Source organism: Phyllopteryx taeniolatus, chromosome 18 (assembly GCF_024500385.1).
Source record: "Phyllopteryx taeniolatus isolate TA_2022b chromosome 18, UOR_Ptae_1.2, whole genome shotgun sequence".
In the NCBI taxonomy this organism is placed as follows: Eukaryota; Metazoa; Chordata; class Actinopteri; order Syngnathiformes; family Syngnathidae; genus Phyllopteryx; species Phyllopteryx taeniolatus.
Window position 1 is genome coordinate 6,389,856 of NC_084519.1, and position 26,050 is coordinate 6,415,905.

Below are 26,050 nucleotides of genomic sequence, written 5' to 3' on the forward strand. Positions count from 1 at the left end.
GGCTGTTTGCCAAATGTAAACATTGCACAGCTCTGTAAGTTTGTGTTTGTGTGTTTGACCACATTGTTGCGAGCAGCCATTTCTGCAATCAGCAGTGTGCACTCTGTCAAAAATAAGGCAGCAGATGGCAATGACTAGCATTAATGTGAAGCCAAACACAAAAGCAAACATTTCTGTCCTGCTAAGAGTGTTGCCAGTTAGCCTCTTAATACAACATCAGTGTTGTCACAGTTACCTTGAAAAAGTAACTTAGTTACTTTAATGACTACTTGAGGTTTAAAGTAACTTAGTTACTTTACTGATTACTTAATTTCAAAAGTAGCATTTTAGTTACATTCAGCAGCTGTCAAGTGGCAGAAATATCACTTATCCACAGTACAAAAAAAGCTAACTGTACCCACTACTTGGTAATATACGCCACACAAGTTACAGAATGATGTCATCAACATGAAAACATAACTTATAACTTATTAGTGTAGTTGAAGCCACGTTAAATGAACAACTTAGTGCAGACTTGACATGCAAAATAGTCACCTAAATGTAAACAAGCACACCATTCTCAGTACACTTCTTTAAAGACTCTTAACTGATAGATAGATAGATAGATAGATAGATAGATAGATAGATAGATAGATAGATAGATAGATAGATAGATAGATAGATAGATAGATAGATAGATAGATAGATAGATAGATAGATAGATAGATAGATAGATAGATAGATAGATAGATAGATAGATAGATAGATAGACACACAGACAGACAGACTGTAGCAATTGTGTGGAGGTCCATCAAGGCAACTGTGTGTGTGTGCGTGCGTGCGTATAGTGTACAACGAACCTTAGTATTGTCCTCTTTAGAGAAACTCAAAGTAGTGACTGTATTTCCAGCTTGCATATGCCAATCCCTCGTCCCCGTCCATTGTGTTTGCGCCATTGCCTGCTTGGGTACACGTGAGTTGACTATGTGCTGGAAACTTGCACTATGTCAATTGCCCCAGACGGCTTTGTTTATAAATATTTCGCCTTTCTTTCGATAGTGTATTTAATCGTTGTGTGCATTTTAGTTAGGGACAGTTAAGAATATACTGTGTTTCCTTTGTTCTATTAGTCATTACTAAAAGAAAGGCTGAAAATTGGTTTACACTTATGCACCGTGACTGAATCAAGTGTCTTGGTTATTGACTTGCCTCATGTTCCCAAGTACTGTAGTTTTTTAATGATAAATATCTGTAGTTGTCTAAAATGTAATAGCATCTTTTAAAATTAAAAGCATATTAATCTCTGGATCTCATAAACAAAAAAGTAGCTATGGGGAGATATCAAAATAACTCTAGTCCGGCTACTCATATAAAAAGTAACGTGTTAGATTATTTATGATGTCACTGACCACATTTTTTGAGAAACGTATTACTTTACAACTTTGTAATGCGTTACCGGCATCACTGCACAACATAAACAACTGCCTAAAAAAAATGTCATGCAAATATGCACCAACATAGCACGGCTTCTTGTTTGACACATGTGCCACCCCTAAACAAATCATGGAATTATGATTAACACATCTGCCTGACAGTCAAAAGGTCCTGGGTTTGGATCACAGCTCAGGTCCTGCTGTGTAAAGTTTTCATGTTCTCCCTGTGCCTGCATGGATTTTCCCCTGGTACTCAAGCTTCCTCCCTCATTCAAAAACAATGCATATTAGGTAACTGAAGACTGGAGATTGACCATAGATGCGAATGTCAGTGTCTATATGTACCCTCAAATTAAGGTGACCACTCCAAGTTGTACCCCGCTCCAGCTAACCGTAATGACAAAAAGCGTTGTTGAAAACGGATGGATGAAAACTAACGTGAACTAATTGACAAACTAATCAAATATACTGTATACAGTACCTCTCACCCTCGTTCTTTTGCACTTAGCTGAGGTACACACAGATGCACAGAGATTGTGAAAATTGACATTCAACCTTTTATAAGATGTATATACATTAAAATCAACACGTAAAATCTGGAAGAAAAAAGGAGCAAAATATAAATACTGTAAACTCAATACACTTTAACAGTCTGATGAGAAAGCAGCAAACCAGTCCAGACCATGAAAAAAATCCTAATGGATCTGAATGATTTATATAGCACATTGTTCACTACGCCAGCTGGCCTGTAAACAACATCTAAAGGAATGAATGTGTGAAACAAGCAACAGTAAAGTGATGGCATAAATTACTCACTGAAAGAGACAGTAAAAGTGAGAGTGACTATTCATTCTCCCCTCAGTTTGACCTGAGAACTCTTCTTGGCTGATGTTGACTTCTGACCTCATAAACTTCTAATCATCCTGTTACATGGACCATAGACAGACCACAGACAATAACACACTGACACAAACCCACATAAATGTGTACTGTAAGAGAAGCTCCACATTGTCACAGGTTACTTAAATATTCAGATGCTTGTGTAAATACAGTATATTTTATGAACGGTGTGTCATACAGTTTAGGTCCATGTCTCTAATATGACGATAACAATGGAAACGAATTTTTAAAAATAAACCAAAGAATTTTAAAAATTAATGATTGGGTTGAATTATTGGATTATTAGGCCCGTTCACAACAAACTGGAATATTCGACAGTACTTGATCAGTTTGTTTGATGGACAGACATACAACACTTTGGAGGGATTAAAATGAGAAAATCTTCATTACAGCAAAGCCCCTGAAACAGGACAAGGTGACAGTATCAAAGACCTGCTTTACGTGTCAGAAAAGTGTCTTCAAGGGGTGAGTAGCTATTTTGTTTTCTTATACAGTTATGGTACTAACTTGTCTTTATACTTGCATCAAAATTAAGATTAAGAATGTTAAAATTTTACTGACATCATTGCGTGTACAGTTGATAAAGGTTTTATGGTGGTGACAGTTTGATACTGGAACAAATTCATTCACATAATATTCTATGCGGCGATTCATTTTGGAAATGACTTCAGCGTTGAAGACAACCAGCTTAATGGAACGGATGTGTTCAACTCTGGAGGTTCAACTGTACTTTGTTGGCTTCTTTACAAGAAAAACTTTCATGCAACTCAAGTCAGAACGGTACTGTATATTGTGGGGCTCCGAAAGGAACATACAGTGGAAATAAAGTCTAAACACCCCTATTCAAATGGCAGGTTTTTGTGATTTAAAAAAATGTGACCAAGCTAAATCATTGCAAAACGTTTTCCACCATAAATACAGTATGAGCTATAACCTGCAAAACTCAATAAAAAAAAAAGCTGAAATCCCCTTTCAAAAAGATTTCTCTCTTTTTTTTTCCCCCAATTGAGTTGGGTCATAGGTCACATTAATTGTGAAAAAAGCTTTTAAAAGATTTTATCTTGGTCTCATACCACAAAAATCTGGCATTTGAACAGGGGTATATAAACTTTTTATATCTGCCGCGTCTTAACATCAATTGATGGTTGTTAAATTGTAACAATGGTTCATTCCACTACACAGCAATTTGAGCATTTGTCACACACACATTCAAGCAGCCATGAGGTGTAATTACTAAAAGAAAGACTAAAAGAAGCATAACTGTTATTGAGTATTTCCATGTGGATTACAAATAAAGACATGAGGAGGGTTGCCATGAGTTACAACTTTGAACTTTAGTGAACCCTGCGACCTGGCCGGTGTGTTCACTCCCGGTGACACCCCCTTGATCTGTGACCCCGCACCCTGTGACCTAGCCAATGAACCATTTCGAAACCACACCCCCTTTACAGCCGTGACTGACCCTGACCTCCAAGTGAACTCAGACACACACACACACACACCAACTCGGGACCATTAAAAGAGGAGGTAAGACCCCCTCTCACACTGTCAACAGGCAAGTGACTGCTCTTTCATTTTTTGATGATCTTATGACTAAATGCACAAAAACACTGAGGTGGCTGATCAAGAAGGATATTTGGAAATACAGTACTACTGATTTCTTTTGTCCAATTAATAATAAATAGTATGAAGAAAAAAAAAATCGAATTTGTAAAACCATTCTTTTTTAAGCTCATTTCCTGGACAATAGATCATTTTTGCACTATTGTCAAAGTGTCTTCATTGGCTCGCCCAAAATGATTAAAAACAACAAAAAATAACTACTTTAATGTTCACGTCTGGTAAGAGTCACAAAGCATAAAGAGTCGAACACTGTGATCAACCCAACTGGCCTAAAACACATCCAAATGACAATCCAATTCGAACAACCATGACCACAACAGCCCTGACAGATTTGAAGCTGCAAGCTGAAAACACTTCAAGGTGCAATACAGCCATACTAAACTCTTTAGCTCCAAAAGAATGCAATCGCAAACAGCGGAAGAGCCTTTCAGTCTTGCTTTTCTTAAAACAAGACAACATAAAGCACAAAATAAAATGTCCATAAGCAATTAATGCCAACAGGGGCACAAATAAAAGGTAAGTACAGTAGTTCTAATGAAATGAATTTATAATGATGGAAAGAACTTTCAAGATATACAGTACACTCATAAGTTGCGAAAATATATGTAACTTACAGATGGGAAATAGCATTGTTCCTCCCTGGCTCTCTTTCTCTCTGTCATTTTCTTCAATGTCTCTCTTCCTCCAACAGTTTCCTCTCTGGTCGTCTCCTTGATTCATACGCTTCAACATTCTTAAAGCTTACGCTCTGCTGATTGGCCAGCCGTAAACTAAGCGATTGATTTACAGGCTTCCTCACCTCACACATGACTAGGTGAACTCCCACAACAGAGTCGTGGTGATGAATGCGAGGAAGCCACTGGGATTTACGTGTGACGATGACACCATGGATATGAAACAATGGAAATGTGTGCCTGCACTGCTGATATAAGATTGTGCGGTGATAGGATGTGATAGTCAGAAACGGTCATACTTATAGACAAGATTATTTTATTTTGAAAAATAGTCAAACAGCATTTTTAGAGGTTCTGGATTCCTCCACTGGCAGATATTGTGAATCCAGATTTCTACTGAGCCACTAGCAAGGAGATTGATTCAACACCAAACAAACAGATTTGAAATTACACCTTTACAAGACAAAAGTGCACATATTCTACTTGTTTTCCTTGTTAATTCTGTTTTGGTTTTTACATGAAAAACTTACTGAAAAGATTGTCGGTACCCCCCTTTTAGAACTTCTGTCACAAGTTGAGATGTACTGCATTATGCTTTTGTAATTAGAAGTATAGAGTCAAAATTTGATCATGTTAAAAGTGATTAACTTATTACCCACGTATGAAGTTAATGTTAAAAGTTACTTAAAACATTGTCAATACATGTATTAAAAGGTTAATGATTGAACATGTCATTTTGATTTCCATCATGGGCAAAACTAAGTAAGAAAAATCTGAGGTAAACCAACATCAGGGCATGTAAAAGGCGGTGGGGGTACAAAAACTTAAAAGGGTGTTGCTAATTGAAAACCCATCAACCTACGATTAGGGCTGTGGATTTTTGACTTTCTAGATAGAATCAGCACCGTGTGACTTTGAGTCACTTTCCCCCTTTTTCTAAAGCAAGGAAAAACCTATTTTGCTATACAGTCAAATATATGTATATATATAATAACATCTTTCCTGTGCAGGATTTATTGATTTTTTTTGTTTTGCTGTAACTTTAGAAGTTGGGTTATGGCTGATATGTTTCCACCCTCAAAACCACCGCAGTTAGCATGTTTCCTTCAAACAGCAGAGAGATGAGAATTTAATGGGACTGTTAACAGCTGGCTGCAGTTCAGCTGACTGACAGAGTAAATACACGCAGACGCACACACACACACACACACGTGAGTACAAAATCATTCAGAGACATGGAAGTGGTTAACCTTTACCCCTTATACATAGGCGTTTCAGGCTGGGAATGTAACACCGCTGTTGCACGTCAGTATCGTGTGTACTGCGCACAAACAGAAATGTTAGTGTCACAGCAAATGCTAGTGCTAACATAACATGAGAAAGGTGCTGGCTCATCCAACAATAGTGTACAGGTAGGCCACGCAGAAAACCTGAAAGATAGGATTTTCCTCCTAATTACAAGTCCCATCCACATGGTTTTTAAGTTATTATCGTATAATACTATATAGTGCTATATAATATAAACCTGTATTGCTTTTGTTATGTGATCAATAACAATAAGACTACACATTTTAATGTATTCATTGTACTGCAATGAAATGTATTGAATTAATTGTTTTAATGTTTCCAATTTAGTACTCTTTTATTCACTTTTTACTTATCAATTTCATTGAGTGATGATAGGAGAATTATCACAAAACCATAGCATTTGAGGGTTGATGGTGAGTAAAAATTCAGGAAGTGAACACACTGGCTTACAGGAAGTGGCACTTGCTCTCAGTCTTTTGTATAATTATGCACTCTGTTTGAATGCACCATTTTTTTCTGAACGTCTGACCCAATTAGAATGTTTGTGTGCTATTGTCGCAGTGATACATTACAAAATATATATTAGGCTCCCGTTGTTTATAAATCAAAGCCAGTTTATGACGTTGTAATTATAGTGGAAGGCTACTGCAGACAACAACAAATACAGCAAAGCACATGGCAAGCTGCTCAGTTGCCTGTGATTATCTCATCCTCCTCTCAAGCACTTTTGCTAAGCTTTCTCACATATTTCCACATCTTAGTGTCAGCAAGATTTGCCGTCAAGCTGTATGCTGATTTTCTCTCCCTTGCTTATTTGCAACATGTCAGTCCAATATTTTCACCATTCATACAATATCTTCTGAATCCATGTGCGACATACCTGTATATACTGTAAACGCAGAAGTGAACAAATCATTGTGCTAACATTATAAAACTCTAGATTTCATTGTGAGAAAAATCAAAAATTGCTGCCAATGCAGCTGTAACTGCAAAGTCGAACATCCCTAAAGGTGGCACAATTTTGAGTTCTATACTTTTTTTTTTTTTTAATATGCCTCAAAAGTTACCCCAAAAAACCTGGTTGAACAGTCATCATGTGTGACGTCACGTGAAATGTCATATTTTGTGAGTCTTCTCTGAGTGAGCATCTCCACAAAAATGTGTTTTTGCTTTTTGTGGCACAGAGACCTAGAGCCATAAAGACACTAAAAAGCATTTTTTGTATTTTCACTCAAGGCAGTGCTTCATTAACAAGGCTAGCTATGGCTTGGAAATGGTGAATCTTCACCCAGCCAAGTCATGGGCGGAAAAACTCAGTGGCATTAGCCCCACTGCTACGTCAAAATCGAACAAAGTTTGCGAACGGCTTGCTCGCAGTTTTCAGAAAATAGGAGCTCACAAAAAATGTACTTGATTGTGTAATTTTCACACTTCATGGGTGGGTGGGCAGGCTCTCCAAAGACCCGAATATACAAGCAATTGAAAAGTATTTGTTTCATAATATGTCCCCTTTTAACCACAGTAGGCAACGATGGCTAAAAGAAAAATGCTCAACTCTTTGTAAAGGTCAAGGCCACTGAAAAGTGCATGAGACATGAGAATTAGCAAATGCTTTATATACAGTAACTTAATTTGAAATTTACACACATGCTTAAAACTATCTGTTACATTGCAAAAGCATTCTTTTTATGAGCAGTCCCATTCTGCCGAAAGGGCTGCAGGGACTTCCGCTTATTTGATTCAGTATCTGTGCTACAGAAACCACAACTTCCTGCAACTTCTTAGGTTCACGTTGTCAGCCTAGTTTAACATCCTGAGGATGTTCTAATTCCCTGAGACCGGTTCGAAATGTTCCATGTTTTCTTTTAATAACATCTATTTTTTCTGAGTAAATCGAAAAAAAAAAAAAAAAAAAAAAAGATAGAAAAGCCTCCATATGACTGCAGTTCACACCTCCATCTTCCAGCGGCTGAGCCATTCTTCTTTCTGTCTCCTGCTGATGTAGTACGGATCTCCAGCCTGGAAAGTCACTCTGGGGACTGGCTTCCTACGCAACCTCCCTGTCTCACCCTGCACACACAGCCACAAAAGCTTGATATATCCTTCACTGACTACATACCGCTTGTACTGTAATATTTCACTTCATATTTGGGAGTGGAGGAAAAAAAACACAAAGACATGAGAGAGCAACCGCTTTACTCACCTCTCTAGGGGAGTCACAGCTTCTGTCGTCTGCTTCATCTATAGAAGGTAAATGACAGGAAATGGGCCATTTGTACTGATATAATAAGAGATTTAATGAGGAACTATACTTGTGACTTTTATTACTTTTCCCTGGCATCCATATTTAAAGTTGAAATGCTTTCAAATGCTGCCATCTGGAAGTTATTTTAGTTGCGTCGTTTTTTTTTTGTTTTTTTTTTCATCAAGACTCAACTGACAGTATAAAACAATAGCAAATGTTTAATTTTCAGTTCATTTTTCTTCAAACATCTTTTGCATCAAATGAAATCATTTCTCCACTCTGATGAATGTGTGAAATGGCAACAAGCTTATTAACATGTAAAAAATACAGTGGAACCTCAAACCTTCCGGGCAGATTTTCGCAAAAACTGTGCCTAAAAAGTTGCACAAAAACCTGTTGAAAAGTCAAACCGTCGTGTTGCGTGAGGTCATGTGAAATGTCAACGTAGCTCATAAGACTTCAGCTCAGTGAGCATCAAAATAACTATTTACACAGGTGTGTTTTTCTTTGGATAATTTTAGATATATATTTTAGATGCCACCACAGGAGGGTAACAGCAACGGAAAAGAGGAAAAATGTAATGTCGACCAAAGAATCGGAAATGAGCGACGTAGAAAACGCTCCACACGCGCTGCCCCGGCTGCTCAGTACAATAATGTATGGCTAAAGCAACAATAAGTCCATATCATCAATAAAAGTGGAATGTAATGCAAAGTCACCTCTGTTTAGTGTTAATGTGAAGAGACTCACATGCCTAGCACATGCAATAAACAATAATGTGAACTTTCATCACGTTTAAAGGCTTTACTGTCCAGCAGTGAACTTTTTCTTTTAGTTTTATATAATACAGACGGGAATTTTTTTTACTGTATTTCAAAAAAAATAATTAACTTTAACACACCTTGTATCAGATAACCGTTTCATACAGGCATACGACTGTTATGAATATTAAATGGTGCAATTCAATGCACTCACTTGCATGTTCACGTCGCCTATGTCGTGTGTTTTCAAAGGGGGAAAGGGTGAGTAATTGTTATTTGAGTTTGGTTTTATTGAAGTCTTAATACATTAGTTTTTTTTTGTTTTTTAAGTTTTATGACAGTTAAGAAAGTTAAAGTGTCATTAACAACATTGCCTGGACAGTTATTGGGTAATAAGGTTTTTACGATGATTATTCTGATTTACATTATTTGTCAGGGGAACGTTTATTTTAAAATACGAAGTGAAATACTGGCAGACTACCTGTGTTGCGTTTTGGAGGTCCACTGTATTACCACATTACTTTGAACTAAAAACAATACCCTTATTCCTGTCGTTATGCTCTAGTTTCCGACGCCCACGTTTCTTGCGAGGGGAGGGGGAGGGCTCCAGCTCCTCCGGTAGAGTTGAGGGGGCAGAGGGGTCAGACGTTGCCATCTCCTGGAAAACAGATGGTGCAATCTGCCTGAGTAACCTGCTGCCGGTCAGGATTCATCAAAAGACATCCTAATTGCACACACACACATCCACAGATGTACATACATTACACTATATAGAGGACATAAAACTCATATATAGAGTTGCTGCAAAACCAGTACACCAATTAGTCTGTCCTTGTTACAAAGCGGAAACATGCATATCCAGCAGCGTGTGTAATAAACACCCACAGTGCCATTAACACAATACACACTAGTGAGATAAGAAGGGGAGTAATTTAGGTAATGTAATCATTAATGAGCACACGTGTGGGAAATTCTTGCATTAAACAATAACCAGCGACTAAATGCTATCCAAGTTGCACACATTTTATGCAAGTTGTTTTACTTTAACAATAATATACAACACGATGTAAATATTGTAATCACACAGTACATAAAAAGTGCATGGTTGGAAAAATTAGGCACTTGGCGATAAACTAATCTGTAAACCAATGGTTTATTCAGTCGCACCAGGATTAATTGTGCTAAACTGTAATCATTTGGCCTTCTAAAAGGCCAGAAGCAGTTAGTTTTATGTGTGTGTCTGTCGCTAAAACCAGATAGGTTTTACAGACGTGTAGTTAAAAAACGAAGGGGAGGTGGTAATGCAAGGCTCCGAGGCTAGTGAGTACTTCAATGCTGGCGAGTACTAACAAGCTGAAAGAGGCTGTAATGAGCAGGTGAGAGGAGACATAAAAAAGGCATAAACGTCGACTAATAGGGCCTCGGGACTACATCAGCTCACACTATAATACGTAGTCTCATTGCAGACACGAAGTGGATATACTGCGGGATTAGTGCTAAAACACAGCACATACGCACAATATATTTTCTTGCTAATTGTCGATGCTCCCCAAATGTAGAATACATATGTGCATGGCAGGGCTATTATTTGCCACTGCATTAAGTTAATGCTGTTAAATTAAATTCTAAAATGACAGAGCTTTAATGGAAATACCAAAATATCCCAATTGTGCAAATGTTAACACACCACCACACAGTCATTCAAACAAAGGTGAATTAAGGTAAGAAGGTTAAATAAATTCACAGAGTAAATACATCAATGCTATTAAAAAATAGACAACATAACGTTAAAACTAGACAAATTAAACTTATGTAAAAATCCACCACTTGCTGAGCAAAATCAAAATCAAATGTTAAGAGGGAACTTAATTTGAAATAACTTAGCTCAAATGAAGTTAACAAACAGGCAATAAAAAGAATGGATAACTGTAAAATGGTTTGTCATTTGCCTCTAAATTAGTTGAATAGCATCAAGTGCCTTTGTTGTGAGCACACAGCAATAATTGTTTTAACTCCCTTGAGGGCATTAAAGCTGCATTAAGCAATTTCCCACTTATTAGGAATCATAAACTCAGCAGTAGGTTGTTGAAGCACATGAGCTGATATAGCTAATATTGTAGCAAACAACTGACTACTTACTCATTCAGCAGAAAGAGAGGAACATGGACTTTCCACTGCAGTCATCTGTGAAATGTAAGTACATGGCACATGGCGGGCCTGGTTCCCCAGTTCCTGAAAAATCTCGGGACGTTTGTTTGGATTTCTATATGTTCCGACGGTCTTCCAACTAGCCTCATGGGAAGGCAGATTTTCTTCTAAACCACAGTTACACCCCAAAAGTTTTATTTATATTGTATTATAATCTACGCACTGTTGTGTATACTGTACATTACACTGTTCGATTGCTTGATGCAGCTTTAACATTCAAATCAAAGTAATGTGATTTGCACTATCCAGATATCATCTATTATAATAGCATTCTCAAATTAAGTAGTGTATAGAATTGTCACAAAATCCCACACCTGGCTCTATTTTCGTGATTGCCGTAAACCTGATCTGGTGTTGGTAATTTCGTGCACTCTAGCACATCTAAGAGGGACATCTGCGCTGTTGTGGGCTTGATCACAGCCAACTTTGATCGTGTCCATTCAAAGCGGCTCCTCTCATTCCCTCTAAATGCGGCGTGCTAGAAGTGCACCGGCAGTCTTCGAAATGACGGTAGAAGAAATTTATTTGCTCAAGGTCGAATTGCACAGTACGGTACATTTATATGAAACTGCAAGCAGACCTCCACGAGGAGACGATGTAAAGTTGGCCGGGAGGCGATCACAGATCTGCGCTGTGAAGTGGGTACTTGGAGACCGCCTCCGCACTTGATCGTTCGTGTGCCTCCCTATGCCGGCCAGTGGGATGATTAAAGAAAATGCAATGATAATAATAATAATGTAGCGGCACGGTGAATGACTGGTTAGAGCATATGCCTCACAGTTCTGAGGACTGGGGTTCGATCCCCGGCCCCGCCTGTGTGGAGTTTGCATGTTCTCCCCGTGCCTGCGTGGGTTTCCTCCAGGCACTCCGGTTTCCTCCCACATCCCAAAAAACATGCGTGGTAGGTTAATTGAAGACTCTAAATTGCCCGTAGGTGTGAATGGTTGTTTGTTTATATGCGCCCTGTGATTGGCTGGCAACCAGTTCAGGGTGTACCCCGCCTCCTGCCCGTTGATAGCTGGGATAGGCTCCAGCACTCTCGCGACCCTTATGAGGATAAGCGGCTCAGAAAATGGATGATGGATGGATGGATAATAATGTGTTCGATGAATTGATTTTTACAATGTTTCGGAGGGCCTGATCCTCGCTGTTCACATATTTTTTGAATGGATTATGTCCGATATCCACCACACGTCCGCTGAGCTCAGAATCTTTCTCCCTGTGCCTAGATCAAATTCAACAAAATCGCATTACACCAGTGGTCTACCTAATACGCCAGACTTCGACGTGGTGCCAGCAGTCATAGGTTTAGACAGACTTTCTGTCACCAAATTGTCACATGCACCGGGCGCATGTCAAAGGGCACAGCTTGTCGCAGACCGGTCTGAACAAATTAGCTAGACTTGCGCTTGCAGGAAAATTAAGATACGCCAGTCTTTGCGCTCCGCCGCTGATGAGCCGACTACGAAAGTATAACCCAAAGTGTTTCTCACAGCAGTCTAATTACTGTACAATATTAAATGTCCTTTGGTGTAACATATTCCTTTTTGACTCCTTTTGTCTAAACAAGGGAACTTAATATAATACATATATATTCTGAACACAATGCAACAAACAAAAAAGTAATAAAACAAGCAGCTGTTAAAACATTTTATAGTCAAAATAAAGTAACTATATGTGGATGTGGTTATTAAATGCATATCCACACGAAAAATATTTAAAACATGTTTTGATACCAATGCCTCAATTTCTACTGTGCAAGAATATTTCGTTGGCTTCATATTGTTTTTGTAGTTTCATTAAAATGCAATTTATGGTTCTTTCTTTACAGGTTTCCCAACACTTAGCTCGGGCTAGCTCCTTTGGTCATGTTGACTAAAGAAGGCGTGCCAAGTTGATTTACTAACTCTACAATTCTTCAGTCATCAGACAGATCTGACTTTTCAACAAGAATAAAATGTAAAGACATTGATTTTCTTTTGTCGTTTATCTGCAATTAGGATAGTTTTGGAACACTAAAACATTTTTATAGTAATCAAAACCAGCCCACCTGCATTTTTTTAACCTTAAAGATAGAGATCTTGAATTGAATCAGTACTTCATCTCACAAACTGACAGTCCTGTTGACAGCTAATCTGGTAGCTTAAAAAACTAAGAGATACGAATGTGTCAAATGTGTGTGCGTGTATGTGTGTGTGTGTGTTTTTTAAACCACTTTCAAAGGTGATTACTAAACAAGCTCCAACTACAAAACAGAGAAATCACGGTGACACAGTGCATGTTGTGAAGCATTATTTACAGTAACAGCCCACCTGCATTTTCATAACCTTAAAGATAGAGATCATGAATTTAATCAGTACTTCATCTCACAAACTGTAAATCCTGTTGACAGCTAATCTGGCAGCCCCTGATTTAAAAAAACTAAAACATACATATGTGTCAAATGTGTGTGTGTGTTCTAAACCACTTTCAAAGGTGATTACTAAACAAACTACAACTACAAAACAGAGAAATCACGGTGACACAGTGCATGTTGTGAAGCATTATTTACAGTATTAGTCTTGTGAGAGGGAAGCAATACACTGTATGTGGATGAATGTTTTCAAAAAGCCAACAATAAATCACTTGACCTACTTTTGATATAATTGAACATGTATAAATCATACAAATACAAATTTGATGTAATCGTACTCTTAGTAGGGACAGTTCTCTCAACACATCATCATCAGAAAGATGACTAGTTGAAAGCAGCATTTCCAAACAAACTTGACAGTAAAACCTAATTCACGTCATCTTGTGTAATACTGTCTATGACGTCTCCATACAAATCAAACCAGAGTGTTCGGGGACTCTTACTGTCTAAAGCACAGGCCTCGAATGGAGCACATGTGCATAAAAACACCACATGTTCCACATGTGGCACTTGTAAGAGTGAGAAGGAAGCTGTCCTTTACCCTATGGAATTAAAAGCAAGGAACAGCAGTGACTGAAGAAATGAAAACCCTGACGAGGACCTACTCATCAACAACCCTCGTACTTGTGTAACATACATATTGTATGTTCAGTATATACAGTATATATATATATATATATATATATATATATATATATATATATATATATATATATATATATATATATATATATATGTGTGAATGTGTGTGTGTGTGTGTGTTGCGATAAGACAAATGCATTATTTCTATTGGACATATACAGTAAGCCATAGAAAGACATGATAGGACAGAAAACAGCACAGACACCTACATTTCTGTTACAACTACAGTGTAGTAAACTGCAACATTGTTTGTGAAAAACAAACCCACCCTAATCCTGCCCACTTGGTTAGACAGCAAAACATGATCGGACCTGCTCCCCTTTACACATGAATGCGCTTGGTGCATTCACGTAAAGTAGACATACTGACAGGTTGGCTCAATCTTTCCTTTTGACCGTGACTGTGTTGAGCAGCTGTGTTGATCTAATACACTTCAACCAGTAAATGACACACACACACACACATGCACACGCACGCACACGCACGCACGCACGCACACACAGACACGCACGCACGCACACACAACAGACTGTATTCTATGAAATGTATGGTAGAAGGAAATGGGAAAAAGTCATGCTTTTTTCCACATTAACTGTGGTACACTACAAGAGTATATTTCAACAAATTTTATCATAAGCAGTACATAAATTACTGTGTACCTCATACAATGGCAGTGGACATTTATTTAGTCAACTGCAAAGAGCACCAGGCATTTAATTATTAGCAGGGGAGGCCATTGTTTGTACAAATGCATTTTTACTGTAACACTTTTCACTATAATATCATGATATTGTCTGGAGACATCAAATTGTTGTTTAGTTTTTTTCCCAATCCCTAACTATTTTGCTCAATATTGAAATGTTTGCTAGCATTTGCTCATCAATCACTGTAAACAAACATCACTGTAAACTTCAACTTTACAGATGACATTTCCCCTTGCAGTCAGCTATTAATTGTGGTGTCTATTAGAGAGGAGGCCACTATTGGAGGATATTTTCTTTTTGAAATAACTCGAGGAGAGACTGACGAGATACACAGGGAATAAAAAGACACATTGTAAACCTTGACATAACATGAGTCTGAAGATGCAATTATTGAAGGAATGCAATGTGGGGGGCTTACGCTTGGACTTTGACTTTATACTACAGAAGATGATAAGGTTCTGTACGAGAGTGAAACAAAAACAGAAAAGGGTGAAACTAATAGCAGCAGTTAAATAAAATATTACATGGGCAAAAGGTGTCAGCTGTTGTGGTCTATAAAACAGTAATACTGTGTTGATGCTTTAGTCAAATATAGTTTTGCTTGTAGATGGAGTACACTGGGAATGCTTGATACAAACTTCAGGGTTAGCATGTTTCACTTCACACAGTTCTTTCGGCGCAAAATGTAATATTCACAGTGTAGAGCAAACACGGTAGATGACAGGTGCATGCTCTACTTAGAAGCACGGCACCAAACTTGACTCACTGCTCAGATCAGCTTTTAACTCAACCTCGCTCCTTTACTGTCACACAATGAAAGGGACCATGCTCCTCTTGTGTCAAAACTAATGTAGCATACAAAGCTACAAGATAGGTTGCGGTGAAAATATTTTATTTCGCTACTACAGTATGCTATACAAGTAGAGGGCAATCAGCAGAAGTTGCAATGGGACCATCACACACAATCAAAGAGAAGAGTAAAGCAACAGTTGTTTCTGCTCTTCCAAACATATTGAGTGTTATAGTTTATGTTCAGCAATGCCAGGAATGCAGGAAATACATCCATGCTAATTACAAGTTTCAACAGGTCCCATGCCAAAGAATGACTACCTAAGTTTGTCAACCAGTGACATGTGCTAATGTGCCGTGAAGCGACCTTTATCAGCTGTATGAGACATGAGATACAGTAGTGTCAACAAGAGGGGACACTGCAGGCCTTAGTAAAGCATTAGAACAGGGTCAAAGAGGTTATTCAGGAGTAACATCTATTTTATAGGCCAAGAGATTGGTACAAGGCTGATGAAAGCAGATTGTACTCACAGGAAGAAACTGTTTGCGTTTCCTGCTTGGACGGCCCACTCGACGCTTGTTTGGAGGGCTTTCCAGAGTCGCCTCCTCTGGACTGTCCTGGTCTGCTCCATCTTCACGCTGGCCAATATAAATAGGTCATGTTAAACACTACAGTAAATAGCTGCGTTGCAAGTATTCTGTTGTTTGAATTTTTTTTCCCCTTCTCTATGATAATTTGCTCCTACTGTGTCCGTCATTGAATTTCTTACCTGCGCTTGTGCTCTACCAGTTGTGTCTAGTGGTGTGTTTCATGATTTATTTTTCCACTTTCTGCTAAAACCTTGTTGAAGCATTGTTGTGTGTACTCATCATGACATGCGTCAACCTTATTTGTCTCTGTTAACTGAATTTTGTGTACGTAGATAAAACAATTCTTCCGTTCCTGCTCATCTCCTGCCACTGTTTTGCCCTGCTACTTTTGAATCAACAGAAACATACATTTTTGTACACAGAATGCTGATATGTTCATCATACCTTTTTAAACTAAAAAACAAATGTAATTTGACTAAATATGCTTGATTATTTCTAGCCACGTCCTATGTTCAATAGTTGTTTACTGCTGAGTGCAATCTGAATTTGTAAAAAGATTCTAAACCAGTCATTATTCTTTGTTTTTCTGCCATACTTTATATTAACATAATGCATATAGTTCTTTCAGCTGCTGCATGAAGTCTGTCCAATGATCTGTCCAAAATCCAAAATGGGCGCCATAATATGAAGCCTTTGCCACAATGTTACCCGCTCTGTTTTTTGTATTTTGTGCATTTGATGGTATTTGGTTCTTGGGAACATCCTGCAGCAAAAACTAGAGCATGCACATAAATCTGACCTAATTTCAGACCGGTCTGACCATACAGATGCAAGATAAATTTGATTTCCAATCAAATAATCTCGGTGTGTTGGTCTGACGTTTTAGAAATTTTATTTATGGTAATTTCAGTTAGACTATGGTGTTGACATGAACTCAAGAATCCTGGTATCAATCAGACTAATGCTAAAAATGTAACTTTTGTGGCCAGTAAACATGCTGAGTGTTATCAGATTATGTGCTGGCTGCTTTCATGCCAGTGTTTTCTAATAATGTCTTGCTCCCTTTCCCTACTTCCACTACTGGCCCCTGTGTTGCAGTGACAGTAGAGTGGTTGCCAAGGTGCAGAAACTGCTTAGCAACTGTCTCCGACAGGACTGCCGTGCTGACTAAAAGGCTCTGGTGTCACTTCCTGAATGATCATTCAGTAGAGCAAACAGCTAGTGCTGGCATGTCTGTCTGGTTGGCTGTCCATATGCCAGTGTCCCGTCTCTCAAGTTGACGGAATATTGGAAGCCTGACAAGAGCGAGGGAAACAGTTGAGTTGTTAAACCTACATATTGAGAAGCCCACTCAACCATGTCAATGTTAGCAAGTGCCAAAGCGCACAAACACACAGACTGGGCAATCTGTTCCTATATCTTTGGTCTATTTCTGACTCATGGCAGGTTATTTCAGGCTGCTGCAGTTGCTAAGCAACCAGACCGCAAGCCAGGCAGGAAGAGGAGGATCCCATCAGCATCAGACAGCCTGTCCTCTTTCTTTCTCTTTCCACATGCACACCTAACTCGTTCTCTCCATTTTCCTTTCTAGCACTGTATTCGGCTCTCTCTCTCTGCCCTCCCGGATTATTTCTGTACTATGCTTCTATTCATGAGTGTGTTTAATTGAGAAAGAAAAAAAGAAACAACAATTATTAGACATTATGTGAATAATTAATCAAGACTTATCTTAAGTATGCAGACAAACTACTGTGAATATAAAATACATTATATAGTTAGTTACCCAAAGATAGCGGGGAAGGCTTTAATTTATACATACAAGTGTATGGATTACTGGTATATTATATTATCACTGGTTACTGGTAGAGTAGCCAAAAATTAGACTCAAGTAACGGTACAGTTAATTTACAGTAGAAATATGACTCAGGTAAAAGTAAAAAGTAGTCCTCAGAAATAATGAGGGACATAAGCATAAGTATTCAGTGAAAAAAACTCTTCAAGTACTGAGTAACTGGTGAGAAACTTCTGATTAATTAATTTTTTAATCAGCGCATGAATGTTACGAGAGTAAAATATGAAAAAGGGATGTGCAAATTTAGATACTGCCCCAAAACAACACTATAACTAAATCAATATTTTTCTAATGAAATAAGATAAACTTGGGCAAAATCAGCCAAAATAAATTGTCCTAAATTAACTATTTATTCACACAAGTGAAGCAGCACAGTAGGCTAACCAGGCAGAGCTTGTTAATTGCAGTGTATACAAATACATATAATACCATTATATTAAACTTCCGCAGGTGGATATAACTGCATTTATCAACAATGCTGACATCGGTTTCTATTTCTCAAAAACAATGTGAGATTTTCCAACTTACATCTTTATTTTCAGTGCTATGCATACATTGCAGATTGATTTTCTTCCTGCTCCTTTTGAATGCACACAGCACAGTGCATGTGACTGGCTGGCTCTGTCTGATTGGTAAAACTAATCTAAAACTAGTCGTTACGTTGGATGGGTAAGCTGTGACAGGAAGTCTCTCTGACAAGTCAACATTGATTGCACAATCAATGATGAATATTCAGACAAGCAAACACCAAAGGGATGAAAAAGGTGACAAAAAATAAACATTTTAGGGGAAGTCTGGGGGGATCCCCTGAGCCCCCGCAGATATTTTATTTTATTTTGACATAAATTAAGTTATCTGGAAGACTCCAAAGAGTTCAATAAGGCAAAAAAAGAAAAATAATTATTCACGCAGAAAAACTTATTTACACCGCTCAATGTACACATTTAAGATTAAAATTAAATTTGCCTCATTTATTTGCTTTTTTGTTCTGGCCTCCAACTTGAGCCAGGCCCATCTCCACCTGCACCTGATGCCTCCTTCAAGCTGTGTCACATGAAGAGCATCCTCCTCTTTAAGCACTCATTCTGGAAAAGAATTGACTAAAATCATTGTCGTTTCATTTCATTTTTCACTATTACCAACTTCAAAGGCTAATCCCAAATGCATCCTCCAGGAAAATATTAAGTACAATATTTTTCTGTTTTTATTGGCCATTTCTAAATTTGAAGTTTGTTCATTTTGTGTTATGACATAATCCTTAACAGCGCTCCGTCGCGTAATACATTTAACATTAACATCAGTAAACTAATTAGATAATTGTAGCCACGTTTCCTAATTAATACGAAATGTACTAGCGGATCAGCTCTTGTCGCCGATGTTACGTGTGCTTTGCGGTTCCACTTGGGACCACAACCAGGGCCACGACCCGGTTACCTCAACGTGAAAATACAAAAGACCAGAACATCAATTAAAAAATAATAATTACAAAATAAAATGTGAATTTACAAATTCTGATGTTGCAGTGTGTGTATATGCACAGTCAAAACTACAAAAAAATCATCTGCAATTTACTGCAAGGTGTTTTCTCAAGTTATAAGTGAGGTGAAATATCCACATTTGGGCAGACAGTGCCAGACAAATACTACAATACATGCAAGCTGTTGTTTTTGTTCGTCTAAACGTAAACATGAGTAGCGCACCGTGGCCTTCATGGTAACGACAACCGTCCCCAACACGGCTGCCACGTACGCACGAAAAACAGCAGGGTAGGCTTATCTAGTGTGAATACCTATGTCTGGGAAGCCCAATGGAAGACGTTGTGTGAGGTCATGTGACTTTCTTGCGTCGTTTGATTGGTGACCTTGGCTTAAACGTCACTAGCGCTTGGATTGGATGACGCAAACAGCGCCCGATGCGGAAGTCGAAGTCGTAGTCTCGCGCACAAAATAGTTGATAAGTAAGCAATAATTGATAAATAATAGTAGCAAGCGACATTTAGATCCTTGTAACGGAGTAAAAGTACCGTGACTTATTAACAGCAGAAGCGGCGGAAGTTTTTTTCTGGTCTCATCAACTCCTGTGACTTCGCGCGCACAGGCGGAACCTCAGGCCGTATATTAGTCCGCCACGGAGTAATATTCACAAGTTTTCAAGTTCTTATCATAGACAGTATACAGTATTAGCAACGTACAACAATTCTGTATATTGCTCGACAGGTCAGTTTAGGCGGCACGGTGGCTGACTGGTTAGAGCGTCAGCCTCACAGTTCTGAGGTGCGGGGTTCAATCCCCGTCCCCGCCTGTGTGGAGTTTGCATGTTCTCCCCGTACCTGCGTGGGTTTTCTCCGGGCACTCTGGTTTCCTCCCACATCCCAAAAACATGCATGAATTGGAGACTCTAAAATTGCCCGTAGGCATGACTGTGAGTACGAATGGTTGTTTGTTTCTATGTGCCCTGCGATTGGCTGGCAACCAGTTCAGGGTGTACCCCGCCTCCTGCCCGATGACAGCTGGGATAGGCTCCAGCACGCCCGCGACCCTAGTGAGGAGAAGCGGCTCAGAAAATGGATGGATGGAGGTCAGTTTAGTAAGCATCAAAGACTGAATGAACTCTGCATGTGTGTTTGGGTTTTTCTTTGTCTTGTGGCTATTTTGTAAAAATAGTGGCGAGAAGAAGAATTTACACCCAAAACTTGAACATTGTCTCTCCCATTTCATATCAGTGCACAAAATCTTCAACATCACCACAAGGTAGAATGTTTAGTTGTTTTAATTTTTTACTATTAGAAGGGTTAAGCTTCTTTTTAAACGTGTGTAACAATTAAAAATGCTAAAAAGTGCATGGTATGCAAGAGCCACATCTTTGAAGCCTTTGTCAGTATCAGCAATCGTTGTTTTAAAGTTGTATTTAACAGTAGTTAACTTCTATTAGATTTGTACAACTGTTAACAATGTTAAAATGAATGTTACTAGCCTGTATAGTCAATAAGGATTTTATGATGACGATAGTTTGACCCTGGAAAGGATTGTTTCTATTTTCTGATGGGAACAGCTCTTTTCAAATTCTAAGTCCCACCTTGCAGGTTCCACTGTCATGCTCTTTTGTCACACTCGACATTTTTGGTCATCATCATTTATTCATTTCATTCATTTATTTATTCATTTTTATCAGCATTTTTATAGCAGTGTTGTGTCACTTATGAAAATTCGGAGTAGTGACAAATAGAACTGCTGAATGTTGCAATACTGAGCAGTTATATCCAAAATATTGAAGGGGACAAATTATGGAAAATGTACTTTTCATTTGCTTGGACACAAATAGGTTTCTGCAATGTCAAGGGTGAAATGAGACAAGCAAGTAAATATTTTGTGAGCTTGTTATTTCTGATTTCTTTGTCTGTCAGCAAGTCGTTCTGAATTTTACAGAATTGTGATGTTGTGTTTGGTTGCTGTTACGTCTGCTTCATGCACCAATACATGGATCGGCAACAACGAGTGATGAAGTACTGCCTCTCTGACTGAAAACACAAAGTTTTACGGGCTCTCACTTTTCTTTTGGCTGCTGGAGTGCAAGTAGCCGTTCGCCTCGTCGCAACCCCCTAGCTCCACCCCTGGTTGAAAGACTGTACTCTGTGTTGGCAGACCCCCCAGTAGAAAGGGGACACAGTGAGAAGTGCTTTATTTGCATGAGATAGGACCACCCCTTCAAAACAATCAGATTTCAGCAAGGACAAAAAAGAGAGTGGAAAGTATTATATAATTTTGGGTATTTTGACAAAGCATGTCACAGACTTTATTAAGACTACTAGGAAGTGTTTTAATTTGTGCATAAAAAAATCATATGTCTCCTTTTAATAATTCAAGCACTTGTAGAGACAGATAGAATAACAATAAACGATACATTTTTCTTACCACATCGTTGGAAGTTTTGTTTTCTGGTGTCTGGGGCAGTTCGGTGACTGCAGGACTGTTGGACGGCATGACAAAAGCAACTTTATAAAGTCAAAACTAAAAATGCAGAAAATCCAAGTCCCTCAGAAGCAGCCGGTCACTTAGTCACTCAGTCCTCCCCCTCTCCTAAAAGCAGAGAGAAAACATGCAAAACACACAAGTGAATAAAACAGGAAGTTTGCAATGATAAAAAATAGCACAGAGAGTTCAAAGCAGGTGTTGCTGCAATGCATGATGGTCAGGCACATGCAACAGAGCAAAAAATATTTCATGTTACACCTGTGAACAGGTTCACTCACATCCAGGTGCCTTCAAAAATAATAAAATTTCAGCAGATTATGACTGATGTGCCTATATGAGTGTCATTTATATCAGCCAAAACAGCTTCTTTCTTTCTTCTATTCTTCCATCAAGAGGCAGTTACATCAGTAGTGTGCACTATAGTCACAATTGTGTCCTCTTTTAATCATTTCCAAATACTTCCCTCAACCTCTAAAAATGGTGTTTCATTCAAAGGAATTAACATTAGCCAAGTGCAACATCTAAGTCACCTCATTTAAACTTGACATTTGTACCAGCTGCAGACCTGCTGCTGTGGTGTGTCTTCTGCTATTAAATGCAAGACAACTATTAACCATGTAGACAGGTAATCACAAGGAATACAAGTGGCTGACTGAATGAATGATTGAATACAAACATAATTAGCGACCATTTTATCAGTTTCCGATGTTGCAAATCTAAAATAATCTTTTCATCACTACTTTATTATTAACTTTCATTCATCATTAGCATTTGCGCAAAGATTATATTCAAAATCAACAGTACGTAACAAGACAAATTTACAGGGGCGGTTATTGATGCTAAGTGTTTGCTACATTGGAGCAAAAAGGGAATACCGCGGAACTCATTATGCTTCTGCTGGCCACAAAGCAATGATGTGGACTATAAACTATGTCAGGACACGATCAAGGACAAGCACTAAGTACACAAAAGTGAAACTTTGACAAGTTTTGAGTCAAAGCAAAGCACAAGTGACATGGTGTCGGCATAGCTACAGGTAAAACAAAGTCCAAGAACTGCAGAAAGTCCAGTGTTTGTATCACTTCTTAATTGGGGTGAGCAGAGTCACATTACGAGTGGCTTTATACATCACTTAAATGTATCACCGGCAGTGTATCAAGACGCGTATCACACCAGCCTCAGTAACAGCAATGCACTAAAAAAAAATCTTTTCTATTTAATACAGAGCAGTGTTTAAATTGCAAGTATGTCCCGTAATCGGGCATGAGTGGAGACTGCCAATTTTTACATTGGGCTCTGGGGCACATTTCGATATTCCATCAATTCTGCCTAGCAACAATTGGCCATGAAAAAGTGTAGTGTAACTGTTTTTGGAATCTAGGCTTGCGTCTTCTCAAGCATACAATAATTTGCTTGAACTTTATCTCACCTGAGCTGGTGCCTCTGCAAACTCCCATTTCCATCCATCCATTGTCTATAGCACTTGTCCTCATTAGGGGGGGTCAGCTGGATCTACGATAACCACATAGCGCATGATCATTTGTTAGAGACTGTTAATGTTTAACTTTCCACTCATCACGTCAGTAAGCCCATTTAAAGAGCAGTCAACAACTGCAATAGGAGTGTATGTTCACAAAACACAAATGTATCTGTAATGGATATCTTGTTCAGGGTTGCGGCTGACTTTGGATGAAAACCAAACTACACAATGGCATGGTTGCCAGTCAGTCGCAGGGCACTTAGAGAAATAGGTAACCATTCACACTCACATTCACACCGTCACAGAGTAGGAACTGGACACACACTGCCTGCACCCAAGTCAGACGAGTGAACAACCCATTTCATCCATTTTCAACACCGCTTATCCTGGTTAGGGTCACGGGGCGCTGGAGCCTATCCCAGCTGACTTCAGGCGAAAGGCGGACTACACCCTGAACTGGTCGGCAGTCAGTCGCAGGGCACATATAGACATGGACAACCATTCCCACTCACATTCACACCATCACTGAGTGGGAACTGAACCCACGCTGCCCGCACAAAAGTCAGGCGAGTGTACCACTACACCATCAGTGACCGGGGTGAACAACCACAAAACACAATTCCCTTATTAGCACATTTGTAGATGCTGGAACATAGCCTAATTTGCTCTGCATTTAGCTGTACCTCCATGCATTTTCTATACAGTACATCGTTAGGGTTGCTGACTTTGGGCCAGAGATACACCCTGGAAAGGTCGCCAGCCAATCGCAGGACACATACAGACAAATAATCATTCACATTGATTTCACAAGTCTATAATTAACTTGGCATGCATGTTTTTGGAATGTGGGAGGAAGCCAGAGTATCTGGAGAACCCCCAAAGAAGCATGAAAGACCATCTAAACTCCACACAGGAGGACCTAAACCGATTTGAACCCGGGACCTCTCGGCTGCGATACAGACATGCTAACCACTACATACAGCGCTGCCATTTTGGTGGGCTTATAAATCTGTTGACGTCATGCCAACATCACGTCATTTCTAATATCTGTACAGTTTGTGTAACACTGCAAGTCAGGAGTGTGATATAGGATCTATCAATGTCAGGCTTTTAATGTGAGGAAGAAAAATCCCTGCATTGATTTATAAATCCTGCGGTTTATGTGTGACATTCCTACAGTATTGCTGTATTGTGGAGTATGTCACTCCTCACAGCACTGTGGCCTTACGTCAGCCACTGTAAAGATGTCAGGCAGCAGGCCAGTGGAAAACCAAGGGTGGAAACTTTGCAGAAAAGGGTGTACAAAAACCATCACACACCCCAGGGGTCTCACAGCGTAATCTTCAGGCCAACTTCTTCCAAGCGTGTTGGATGCAGTTCTCAGTCACACACGCACATACACACATACCTCATACACCTATAGAAATCGTATGTAACAGAAATTGTTCCAGACGGCTTGCCAGCAGGTTTTTAAATTAGACTCCTGTCAAAGGTCCAAGCACAAGCCTGAACTGGTGGAAGAAGAAATTGTTGCCAGAGGGTGGGAGGTGGAGGTGGGGGGCCTCATTGATAAGTCAAAGTAGGAAGAAGCAGCTAGTGAAAGAAATAATTTTCTTTATAATAAAAGCACAGCAGTATTTTTATTTAAGGCCACTGTAATCTTTTTTGTGTGTGTTATTTCTGCAACTGGATGCTTTTGATGATCTATAGGTCGTAAACATAAATAATACTAATATGTTCAGAGATGTTAATGTAAAAGAATGTCTCGAGCTCGAGGACCACTATCAATTCAAGGACATGCTTGAGACAAGAATAAACGAAAGCTCATTGATGATGCACACAAATAACCAAACGGCTTTCTGGCATTTTACAGAGAAATACAGGTTAGATTAATTTGCGTTTACTCACTGCGTAAAGAAACTTTTATTTTACAAGCGCATGCCGGAAATGCAGTTGAGTCCTTATGCTAACATGACATAATCCATTTTATGACAATTAATATTAGGAGCGACCTCGCGCGGCCTTCAGCGGGTGAATTGTCAAAAAAGAGAGGAAAAAAACAAGAAAAAAATCCCGAAGACGGTCACAAACACGGGCTTGTGTGTGTAGCGACGATAAGATTTGCTAGGTCAGGTAAAACACTCACAAACACACACGCACGCACGCACACTTGGACAGAATGCACCCGTTCACCCCGGAGGCGCGTCCCCGTGTGCTCGCCCGCCCGCCCGCCCGCCGCGGAGGAGTCGACGGTTCGGCTCGCCGATGTGTTTCTGCCGCTGGCTTAAAAGCGTTCCGGTTTAATGTTACCTGGCGCCGTCGCCGGGAGGCGGTTTACTGTCAGTTGCAATATGTTAGCATTACAGCCCCCCTCCCCATATTTGATTTGACATTCCTCCCACCCTCCAAAAAAAAAAAAAAAAAACTCCCAAGTTCACTCTGAGGCTTCGCGCACAGCTCCAGTCCTTAGCCGTTTC

At 39.2% G+C, this 26,050-nt stretch overlaps 1 protein-coding gene across 6 annotated transcripts in view; it reads right to left on the bottom strand.

Annotated features, from left to right (window-relative positions):
- The window catches only part of LOC133468724 (dihydropyrimidinase-related protein 5-like), a 65,542-nt gene that overhangs the window by 39,268 nt on the left and 224 nt on the right, over positions 1-26,050 (bottom strand). For 2 of the 6 annotated variants that reach the window (XM_061754960.1, XM_061754965.1), the window contains exons 2-7: positions 23,523-23,605; positions 22,034-22,198; positions 16,211-16,318; positions 9,464-9,581; positions 8,121-8,158; positions 7,871-7,987 (exon numbers count right to left, since the gene is read on the bottom strand). In XM_061754960.1, coding sequence (XP_061610944.1) covers positions 7,871-7,987; positions 8,121-8,158; positions 9,464-9,581; positions 16,211-16,318; positions 22,034-22,102 — 450 coding nt within the window. In that variant the 5' untranslated portion in view covers positions 22,103-22,198; positions 23,523-23,605. Of the gene's footprint in view, positions 1-7,870; positions 7,988-8,120; positions 8,159-9,463; positions 9,582-16,210; positions 16,319-22,033; positions 22,199-23,522; positions 23,606-25,883; positions 25,903-26,050 lie in introns of those variants that run through there. The other 4 variants (XM_061754964.1, XM_061754966.1, XM_061754961.1 and 1 more) reach the window with 3 other exon arrangements.